The sequence below is a fragment of the Electrophorus electricus genome, chromosome 5 (genome assembly GCF_013358815.1).
Source record: "Electrophorus electricus isolate fEleEle1 chromosome 5, fEleEle1.pri, whole genome shotgun sequence".
Taxonomy (NCBI): domain Eukaryota; kingdom Metazoa; phylum Chordata; class Actinopteri; order Gymnotiformes; family Gymnotidae; genus Electrophorus; species Electrophorus electricus.
In genome coordinates, this window is record NC_049539.1 from 11,988,332 (window position 1) to 12,000,520 (window position 12,189).

A 12,189-nucleotide genomic window follows, 5' to 3' on the forward strand; every position below is an offset into this window, starting at 1 on the left:
AGTCAATCTTTTAGACCCTGCATGAGGCAAATAAAAACTTGACTCTATCAAAAACTTTGATTATATATTTCATAAACCTTTCTTTACACTTTGCATTGCACTTGACTTGACCACTTGTGATTATTCATATTCATGTGATGAATCACAGTAATAGAAAGTAAACCCTAAACTTGCCCAAAGTCAATTCTGTGACGGTCCTTGTCATGTAATTATTTAAGTTGCTCATGGAGTGATGATGAGCAGATGTCTGAGTAAATAGAACATTACTTTAGACATTATATTTTACACCAGGAGAAAACAAGAAAGGGACTTGAAAGAAAACAAAGAGACTGGCAACAACTACGCCTTAAAAAATTACACATTTATTTACAAAATCTAGTGCACTGGCCACTCAAAGTTTAAACGAGTAAATGATTACCACTTATGCTCAACACAAGTGCTAAATTTATATATAAAGAGTAACATTATAGAAGTATAATCGTTAACTATAGGTCCTTTTGCATGTGACCATGGGCTGTGAGGAAAGAGGTTCCCTGTAAGCTGATCAGGTACTTTGGCCTGGATACACAGAGTACACGCATAGCACACGCACAACATTTATGCTTATCAGTTAAGTGCATACGCAGAGTAAGTAACATGCAGGGACCATCGCCTGCCTTTTTTAGTTGCTGATTAGAGCAAATAGGACAATCACAGAGGACAATCACAGAGGACAATCACAGACTTTTTTTCATTTTCAGATCATGTATTTTAGTGATTGCTATAAAGATTTTGTAATTATTTACATGTGCTTTGACTTGGAATATGATGTTGTCTTTAGTGTCTCTTTCTAGTATTGTCATAAAAATAAATGTATTAATTAATTGAAACAGTTAATGTGTTATTTTTACTTTATCAAACTTGATTAAACATCAATAAAAACATGCATGTAGACTCTAGATTTTGTGAATTGGTTAGTAATGGTCATTTGGCATTATCCACAGCTGCATCACAGACAGTAGGCTACAAATCAGGAATGGATTGTGGTCTTGCATGGTCCCTGAGCACAAGCATCTTTGGAGCTGTTCTCGCATCCACCCTCAAATGTACAATATTTATACAGAAGCAAAAAAGTAGGCCCTTGCTTATACCATGAACAAGCATTATTCTAAATATTCATTTTGCAGTGTCAACAACAGTATTCCATGAGTCTAATATGATAACAACACTGCAAACAATACAAAAAGCAGCTGATGTCACTCCAGCAGCTGCCACAACAATAGCAAATAGCACTTTGTAGCACAGAAAACCCATAGCATATCATGAGCAACAGGCAGTCCAGTACTAAATTAAATAACTCTTATTCAACGTCTCACTTAAATGCACAACTCACTCCATATCTGCGCCACTGTTCTATTGTTTATGATCCATTGCAATTCTGGACATCAAAAGAAAGTTGATGATTGGCCTAAATGACCACAAAAGACATCCTCTGATTGGATGACAGGACGTACCAGTAGTTCTTTTTGTTTTACGGTATTTAGCAGACGCTTTTATCCAAAGCAACTTACAATTGTGACTGAGTACAATTCAAGTAATCAAGGCTTAAGGGCCTTTTTTTTAAAAAAACATGTTTTATGGAACAAAAGTGTATGTGTGTGTGTGTGTGTGGTTAGTTGTAAAGGAGAACTTAAGGACCTTAACTTTACTTATCAGTGGATTGGCACAGGAGACTAGAGCTTAGATCTTATCTTAGGCATCCAATTCTTGCCTGCAGTGGTGTATCCACAGTCTTTGAGCAGCCTTGTGTCTGAGGCCTCCCGAGGCAGGTGGCAGTCAGAGATCCCTGGGCACTGGCCCCACTGGCCTTGTCAGTGATCTATCCCTGCTATGAACTCATTTTCAATGTTCATAGCTAAACTTAGGAGTCAGTTTTTATCTGTTTTATTCATGGCCTTTTCAAATGACATATGATGTGGATGAGGATACCCTAAATGAGAATAACTGTTACTACTGTAACTATGTCTGATTAGTCATTTTTATTTTTATCTATGCTCTTTATGTCCAGTCTGATTTGTTATTTTAAAAGGAAACAAATGTGTTTAAAAAATCTTCTAGAGTCGTTTGAGCAGCAAGGTAAAACGAATTGTCACCGCTAGGTGGTGGTAATACGCTGACAAGTTTTCAACTCTCCATTAAACCCAAGAAGAATAAGCACAGGTTTTACGATTCAAAAATAATAAGACGAGCAAATGCATTGTTATCTATTTCAATAGCAACAAATGGTATGTAATCAGGCTTATCAGAATTTAATGGGTCAGTTTAATAAGCAGGCTTTAAAATCATAAAAAATAAAAACGATAGCATTTCTCTTTTGTCGTCCTTTATGCAAAACAAAATTTCCCATTGTGCATTGCTGCACAAACTATCCTGTAAAATATCTATATTTTTGTACTTATTGCGTATACAAACTAAAAATATAGTCTAAAATATTATCTGAGTATTTAATAATGTCAAATAAAAAAAAACAGTGTTTATTACCATCAACAGGTTAATTACCAATTTCGCATTACTTAAATGAACGTATGAAACACTTTTGTTTCGGCTGGTCCGAAGGTAGTGGGTATTTACAATTGATTGCTACAGTCAGTTTCAGAATCCTCGTTTCTTCTCTCCCCTCTCCCATTACCGAACTTGACCAGCCTTTTGATTCTCCCAACGTTCACGCGGGGATGTTGCACAGCTACAGCAGCAAATCTGTAATTCAGAGACCATACATCCGTGCCCTGTGGACCTCCAAACCGCCGCCAACTACTTTGGGTGCAAACGAATAGAATCCTAAAACTAGGTTGCTCTTAAATTCCGAAACGCTACAAATCGATTGAGCTCTGCTCTCATCTATGAAATATAAATCGTTTGTGCGGGTGTTTTTTTAATTACTCAAAAAAAATATTACTTATTACAACCTCGTCACCTATGTCGATTGTGTAATATAACTATTTTGCCAATGAAGGTAAAAAATAGACATCCGTATGCGTCTTCAGTTTATTGCAGTATAAATATAATTACAAACACTCAGAAATTACTTACAAGTCTAAATGCTATATATATTTTTCTTATTTTTATATAAGCTTTTGAATCAAACCCATGAATCAAAAAACTCATAATACCCTTAAAGCTGCTGTGCATGTCAAATACCTGTCTTCCATCATATTCAATTGATACTATCCGTCATCAGCAACCTTAGCACTGACAAACAAAAAAAGATTATAGGAAGACATGAAATTATCTACAAACAACAAAAATATTAACAAATAAGACAAGAAATCAAACAAACAAAATCCCTTCCTATTTCTGTTCCTCCTCATGAATGGAGCTCTATGCCACAGCTGGGATGAAGTACTGAAGAGACACATCTTCTTGGAGAAGAATCAAATGAACAATCCTTTGGTCAACAATATCTGTAGGAAGTAGAAATGGAACACATTTATGAATGTACCAAAAAAATTATGACATTTAAGAAATACTATATGACCATCGGCATTACTATATGTAGATTACTACTAGATCTAGGGCATAAATACATATCACAAATATAAATTTATTTGACAAAATATATAATCCATATAGGTCATATATAACCCATAATGCTTTCTGGGAGCCACTGATAGTACATATGTCAAGGAAAAACTAATAAAGAACAAAAGGCGTTTTTATTTAGCATGATCATCTGCAGAAGCAAATGTCATTCATTGTGGTAAAAGATAATTGTGCCTAAACCTACAATCAACCTATCAGTGTAACATGCAAAGATTCTATAATCTGAAGACTGTGAAGACCGTGCATTTTAACTCTCCACATCTGAAGAGTTTACATCATAGTATACATCAGACCTTCCTGCCCATCTGAACAGCTGATGTAATAATGGAACATGTAGAAGCTTGGATTTCTCCTATTCTAACCCATATGATTTGTGTAAGGAACTCACTGCACATGGCCTTGCTGGGGTTGACCTGCTGTCCGTTGAGGAACTGCTGAAGTTTCCTTATATCCACGCGGGCATGTGCCATAGCCTCCACAGGTCTGCTCTGTCCCCCACCCTGTGACGCATCATCAGCTGCACAGAACGGAGGGATGAGCATTACAGGAAATGACAGGGGAACGAGAGGGAATGATTCAGAGGCACAAATCGCAGGGTATTAAATTATTAACTGAACTCCTTGTTCCCACTTGTACACTGTTGAGGGAAAGTCTGTTTCAGTTTCCACCAAGCACAAGCAGTAAGCAAAATTTGAAGAACAAATTATCCTCCAGTACACACTACTGAATGTTTGAATGTTGTCCAAACATTAGATCTTTATTTTTTTAGTTCAAACAACGAACCTTAAGCCTAAGCCTAACTCTAACCCTAGCATCACTCATAGACTCTGGTATAAAGTAAATTGCCAGAAAGATGTTTGTCTTGTTCACCCACTGTCATTTCAAGGGTGTTCCTCCTACCCGTTTTGCAAAATCACGTTTTAGTATAACTGGGGCAGGAGAATAAACACTGGCAGACCCTCAGCAGTCTTTGTAGGTTTATTTACTCAACTATGACTGAACAAAAGCACTGTGAGCTTACTAGACGATTACCTTCAGTTCTGCTGAACCAGACATTCAGTAAGGATATAAATAACATGTAACTTTTAATTACTGGATTGAATATGCAGTCACTCTATTGGCTAGCTGATCCTGACATTCTTCAGCTGGTGTTTATACACAAACATTACATTAATGGATAGAGATGAAGACTAACAGGGTGGCTATACATCTGTCACCGTGTACCCTTGTTAATGAAACATGCATTTGGTTACTATTCTAGAATTGCTAAAAAAATTTAAAAATAAATATATATCAGTGATATGCCCAGAAAAGTATATTGATGCAGTAAATAATAATTTCAGTCTGCAAAATGACAATTCTTGTCTAAAACTGTAATTCCAGACACACTGGGCCAAAAACTGAAATCAAAACCTACTTGCTGAATATTTTTTATATTTCAGCTTTTGTTTAAGCTGTTGAATAACACTTAAACAAACTACAAGGCAATGAGAAAAACACATTACTGAAGTCAGTTCTTTCAATAGGTCTACTGCGCTTCCACTTATAAGGGACTATGAAATCCATCCTGCCCCCATTCCATTTTATTTTTCCTCATTTTTTATTTTCCCCCCATTTGGAATTAAGTTTTTAACAGTTCTTACTTTAAGAAAATCTGTGTTACCAGCTACAACTAAAAAGTAAAGTCTGTGACTCTGGGTTGGCTTGCCATTGTAACTGCATGAAAAGTATGACCATGTTAACTGAATCAGTATAGCCATGATGAAGAGCAAAGTTTGATAAATCTACATTAAAATTAAAAGAGTTTTAACATTTTCAACAGAAGGATGGAGGTAATAAAAGAAATGCAGAAGTGGCATATGAGGGCCATCTGTTACGGAAAGATGGCTGTGTGCTCCGGGTTCACTGCCAGGATTTCCTCCGTTTGAGACTCCACCCCATTCCTTGCCGGGTTTTCAGGACAACTGCTCCTACTATTTAATGGCCCCACCCACAAGAGAAGAATAGAAGAGAGAAGGGAGACAGTTTTGTTGGATTGCATTTGTTGGTTTGTTTGGCTTGCATTTGAAATTTTGTATGACTTTTGTGCATGGCCTTGTTTTCCCCCAATTTTTGGACTTTGTTCTTTCGCTTCACCCCTCCTGCTTTGGTAGCTGTTGTATATATGCTTATAGATATTGTATAGAGTGTAAATATTGTTTTTGTTTGGTACTTTGGTGTTGGATACTGGTGGTACAGGGAGTGACTGCCACTTTTGTTTGGTTTGTGTTGGCTTTTGCCTGGTTATGTGTCAGGTAGTCAGGAAAGTCTGCTGTATGTTTCTTTTGTTGTTAGGATTATTTAGTGTGTATTTTTCTTTCATTAGTGTGGGTTTTGTTTATTGTTTTGGACCGGGTCACTCCTGAAGACATTGCACCAGTAAGATTGTGAAATACACCAAAATAAAGACTTCCATTTTGTGCTCCTGTTTTATATTGCTATTCACTTTTTACAGCTTGCATTCTGTTAGCCGTTTACATTTCGGCCTCACAGCCTAGATGGGGTTGTAACACTCTATAAAATGTAGTTTGGAGCCTGCAGCAGCTGCTGACTCTTTTACAAAGTTACCAGCTATATTGTTGTTTCCTCTATTGTTTACTTAGAAGAACATACTCTGAGTTTAATTTTTCCTTTTTTTCTGTAAGTTTTGGTTTTGATGTTCTCATTAAAAGTATCTTTTCATGGCCTGACTAAAGTATGCTGGCAAATCTTGTAGAAAACCCGTTGCCCTATTTCATCAAAATCATCATGGAAATGTTGTGACCTGCACTCTGCAGTTAAGACTGTTCTTTTTAGAAAATGTCTTGTGAGAAATGGGCTTGCAAAACACATTCACAGATTCTGGAAAGTATAAGGATGTTTGATTTTTTTAAATTTTTTTTTTTTTATTCCTCAAATTTCTGTCTTTATAACTGAAATACTTTTTATACCTCAATTCCATGATTCTGTCCATTTTCTCAACATCATGGAAATCATAGGGCCCTACATTTACTTTGCTAGAGCAAAAGGTGCAGCGTATTCCCAACAATACCTCTGTTGGCAGTCTGCTGTTTACCCCCACCACTAATTCTCATTATAATTCAAATGGTTTCAAAGTGTTATTTTAATGCTTTTTGTACCACTGCAGAATTAGCTTTGTGTTGTCGTGGTTGGACACAGTTAACAAACTCACCCCAAGGAGGGTTGCCAAGATTTTTGAAGTGCGTTGTCACAGACACCAGATCTGTTTCAATCTTCAGATTCATTTCACCACTCAAATTAGCCTCCACTACCTGAGAGAAGAATGAGCGAGTTTAACAATTCTTATGTTAATAATATTATCTATGACCACCAATTTATCAGTAGCTTCCTTGCATCATTTACTAGCATAAAACTTGGATCTACACACCATTTTTCCTCAGTCACAGATATTACAAGTGCACTGGTAGAAGACAAATTCAGCCTTTATATGTGACTCCACTAACTCTTGAAAATCCCACATTTATATCCTAACTGTCACAAGCTGACCTAAGACTTCCAAATCGGTAACATTGCTTGCAGCACTAGAAAGTTTATCAAAACAGCAGCCAAAAATAAACAGTAATGTTTAATCTCTGGGTATCTATAGCATAGAGGAATCCTGTTTTCCATAATACTCCATAAGGATTCCATCCAAAATATGTATTTTATGTTAAAGTGTATTATAGTTAAGGTTATTTTTCAGGAACAGAATTTGTATTGTAGTTCAGAAACACAAGCATTTGAAGCTTATGTAATAGTTATCTACTCTCATACCAAATAGTTGGAGAGGTTTTTCATTCTATCCACGACACTCTTCATGGTCTTCAGAGGAGGTAAATATATGCTAACCTAAAAGAGAATAATTCATGTAGAAGAGAAGATTCCATTTTCCATATCATTATTATCTAACAAATCCACTGTACACATGCACCAAGGAAACTAAAAGCACTGCTGAGTCTTGTATATCACTTTTAATAAAAGGAAATCTAAAACAAATTTATTTTATGGCACAGGGAGGAGGGAGTAGGGCTATCTCACATACAGAGCTGAAAAGAATAAATTACACTACGTACATTACAAAATGGCCTCTGAATCAATTTAACCATCATTCAAGGCTACCTCTGACTTCTCAATGAAGTTACCTTTTAGTACCCTTTGGCCACTGACTAGGGAAGATGATCTTTCACTTACATCAAAATCTGGCATACTAGGTTCTTTAAAGTCATGCCAAAGCCTTCTAGGAATGACGTCCACAGGAATGTCATGGGTGACAACACGACTGACTGAAGACAGTGAAGGCTGGAAAGTGAAAACCAAGAGTGATTAATAAATTACATTTACAGCATTTAGCTGACGCTTTTATCCAAAACGATTGACAATTATGAATGAATACAACTTGAGCAATTGAGGGTTAAGGGTTTTGCTTAGGGGCCCAATAGCAGCAAGTTGGCAGTGGTGGGGCTTGAACCAGCAACCGACTAATTACAAGTCAAGTACCTTAACCACTGAGCTAGCACTGCACCAGTAGTAAATGTCTGTGTGAAGAGCCTAGCTGCTGTTCAAATTTGAATTTGTGTCATTTCTGTAAATTCAGAAAAATTTGATACATTCCATTCCACTCCACTGAAAGACAAAGTGATACAAAGAAACTATGAAAACCACTTACATACTCAACATCTCGATATCCCTCAAATATCTGACTTGGAACACAGTGGAGATGTTGGTGATTGTAAGCAGCAATGTAAAAACAAAGAAATATTACCAAGCAACTGTTCTTATAACAAACCTAACATCTGCTTTTCGGGGCTGGCCACTTCCACTAGAATGGCCATTCCACAGAATCTAAATTCTCATTCTGCAACCCACATTTCAAAATAATAATTACAATTAAGCTACATTTTTAATATATCATAATTCCAGAATTACCATAAAGGTAGCATTGGCATGTTGATTAGTGTAGTTCAAAGTATATCCAGCCGAAGGTAATGTTACCAGACATAATACATATTGTACTAAACACTTTTTTTTTAATCTGATCATTTAAAAATGTTTCCACATCTGAATTCTGATCCCCTCTGTCTTTCTGTGGTGAAAGTTCTATAGTGTGCTGAGCTATATCAATGCACAGCATACACTGACAGTAAATTAGTTATAGTTTATTTATATTATCTGCAGGAGAGTCCTCAAAGCCTGCACAGACCAGCCAGCACCGGTATTCACGGACATCTTCAATCTCTCCCTGACGCTCAGTATCGTCCCATCCAGCTTCAAGCGATCCACCAACGTCCCCGTCCCGAAGAAACCTCGACCCTCCAGCCTCACTGACTACCGCCCTGTTGCCCTCACATCAGTTGTGATGAAGTGCTTTGAAAAGCTAGTCAGAGATTTCATCACATCTTCACTGCCAGCCTCCATGGACTCACTGCAGTTTGCATACCGCCACAACCGCTCCACTGATGATGCAATTGCACATCTGCTCCACACCACACTTACCCACCTGGACAAAGGGAGGGGTAATTATGTTAAAATGCTGTTTGTTAAATGCTGAACTGTAGTCGACACTATCATCCCCTCCCTACTCACTACTAAGTTGGAGGATCTAGGACTGCATACATCCTTGTGCGACTGGATCTCCAACTTCCTAACAGACAGACCACTATCAGTACGGGTGGGCAACTGTGTCTCACCCACCCTCACGCTCAGCACTGGAGCTCCTCAGGGTTGTGTCCTAAGCCCCGTGCTCTACTCACTGTACACCCACGACTGCACAGCCACTTCCAGGTCCACCATCATTGTCAAGTTTGCAGACGACACCGTCGTCATGGGCCTGATCTCGGACAACGATGAGAGGGCCTACCTGGAGGAGATTAAACACCTGGAAAACTGGTGCCAGGAAAATAATCTCCTCCTAAACGTCAGTAAGACAAAGGAGCTGATCGTGGATTGCAGCAAGAAGCAGGAGCGGCACTACCAACCTGTGAGGATCAGTGGAACCACGATGGAGAGAGTAGATAGTTTCAGGTACCTTGGTGTTCACATCTCACAGGACCTGTCCTGGTCCCGCCATACCAACTCCCTGGCAAAGAAGGCTCGTCAGGGTCTTTACCACCTCAGACGCCTAAGAGACTTCAGACTGCCCGCCAAAGTACTGCGGAACGTCTACACTTGCACTATCGAGAGCATCCTCACGGGGAACATCACAGTCTGGTTTGGGAACAGTACCAAGCAGGACAGACAAGCACTCCAAAGGGTAGTGCGTTCAGCAGAGCGCATCACTCATACGCAACTTCCTGACCTGCAGACCATCTATTACAAGCGGTGCCAGACCAAGGCCAGAAGGATTGTGAAGGACCCCACCCATCCCAACAATAGGCTCTTCTCTCTGTTGAGGTCAGGGAAGCGCTTTCGCTCCCTGAAGACCAAGACAGAGAGACTGAAGAGGAGCTTCTTCCCACAGGCCATTCAGGCCCTGAATCAGGGAAACTGATCAACTCTGGGGACCACCACCACCATGTAACATGTAACTGTAAATATGTTCAATTGCAAGATGGAACTGTACATTGTGTACATACATATATACATATCCATATATACATTGTACATACATTGTTTTTATATATATATATATATATATAAACAATGTGTGTATGTATATATATATATATATATATATATATATATATATATATATATATAAACAATGTGTGTATATATATATATATATATACACACATTGTTTATATATATATATATATATATATATATATACACATTGTTTATATATATATATATACATTGTTTATATATATATATATATATATACATTGTTTATATATATATATATATACATTGTTTATATATATATATACATTGTTTATATATATATATATATATATATATACACATTGTTTATATATATATATATATATATATATATATATATACACATTGTTTATATATATATATATATATATATATATATATATATATACACATTGTTTATATATATATATATATATATATATATATATATATACACACATTGTTTATATATATATATATATATATATATATATATATATATATATACACACATTGTTTATATATATATATATATATATATATATAAACAATGTGTATATATATATATATATATATATATATATATATATATATATATATATATATATATATATTTCTCTATGCACCCCTGTTTTTTTTCCCCCTCACTTTGGACAGAGCATTCCCAAACCATTTCACTGCGAGTTATACTGTGTATGACTATGTATGTGACAAATAAACCAAACTTGAACTTGAAACTTGAAATATTATACAACCTACACTAAACTAGTTATAGTTCATTTCTGTCTTACGTAAACATGTTTTTGCTGTTAAAGTGTAGAATAATTAAGGCTACTTTCATAGAAAGAAAAAGGGTGTCAGAAAAGCCATCTCAGGTATCTGTCAAATTGCCCAGGCCTACTGATACTGGTCATTTTAATATAAATGGTGCATACCCATAGAACATGTTAAATGCATAAGAACAGTGACAAGGAAAACAATGACTCTTACCAGTTCTGCAGCCAGCGTAAGGCAGGGGCAGTGCTTCTTGGTCAGTTTGATTTTGACAAACTTGGCATTTTGGGCAGTTTTTAAAGCTCTTGATAGGTTCTCTGGTGCTACTTCTAAGCAGATTTCGTTTGAATCTGCCGAAACACCCTCCAACTGATATTCATCAAAGAAATTCACCTTAATGACAAAATAATCGATGATTATGTGATCATTTTATTAAATCACAATTATTTCAGATAAAAAGAAATAAAAAGATTTACCTGTAGTAGCTCACACCACATGCTGACTCCTCCATTGGCGACTTTGCCAGAAAGGACGAAGTAAACGTTGTTAACAGTAAGCCGTAGAACACAAGCTTTTGTGAGCTTTGTAATGGTATTCACCACACCTGCAGGTATATTTATGTGTCAGATATCACCAAAAATGTCTCACCATGATTTCTGCAGTATCATTGGACTCTGGTTTTAGCAGCCAGTGTCTGCTGGGTGTGTAGTGTCTCCTGGGTGAACAGTGCACTGGCTCTGAGCTGATGGCCATCTTGAATTTATAATACATCAGCCTCAACTAGGTATTTTTTTTACATTTTAAACTGTACATTTAACATATTCTAACAATAAAATCCTACCTACGTGTGAAATGATTGAGACATCCCACGTCATTTATCTTTGCACGGAACTTCATCGTCACTTCAGTTTGCAAAGTCACACTTTTAACAACGTGTACCCTCTTTTTACAGCCTTTGAGCTTAAACCTGCGTGCCAAGTAGCCGATCAACTTTTATGACGTGACAATAATAGAGACTCCCGCCACTAACCCACATAAATTAATGGTCCCTGTAGAAACAATTTTTAAAATCATGGTTCCGCGTTCACATTTTCAAAGTACTGGCAATCCCCCTGCGTTTCAACATACACGCACAAGAGGGCGCTTAGACCTAAGTGCTGAGGCTTGGGTAATGCCGAGTTGGTCATTCACTTTCTGCATGTATGTTTTCTACAC

General features: G+C 37.0%; 1 protein-coding gene across 4 annotated transcripts; it reads right to left on the reverse strand.

Annotated features, from left to right (window-relative positions):
• Positions 1 to 3,010: 3,010 nt before the first annotated feature.
• hus1 (HUS1 checkpoint clamp component) lies at positions 3,011 to 11,991 on the reverse strand. Of its 4 annotated transcripts, XM_027001091.2 has the most exons (9): positions 11,820 to 11,991; positions 11,623 to 11,689; positions 11,451 to 11,491; positions 11,191 to 11,367; positions 7,810 to 7,917; positions 7,393 to 7,467; positions 6,791 to 6,890; positions 3,968 to 4,096; positions 3,011 to 3,440 (listed from the first exon to the last, which is right to left on the reverse strand). In XM_027001091.2, exons 3-9 carry the CDS (start codon positions 11,469 to 11,471, stop codon positions 3,358 to 3,360), a joined length of 693 nt encoding a protein of 230 aa, XP_026856892.1. In that variant the 5' UTR covers positions 11,472 to 11,491; positions 11,623 to 11,689; positions 11,820 to 11,991; the 3' UTR covers positions 3,011 to 3,357. The 4 variants fall into 4 exon arrangements, with proteins under 4 accessions (XP_026856892.1, XP_026856889.1, XP_026856890.1 ...); XM_027001088.2 differs by lacking the exon at positions 11,623 to 11,689 and having other exon boundaries at positions 11,451 to 11,578; XM_027001089.2 differs by lacking the exon at positions 11,623 to 11,689 and having other exon boundaries at positions 11,451 to 11,578; positions 11,816 to 11,991.
• Positions 11,992 to 12,189: the final 198 nt, after the last annotated feature.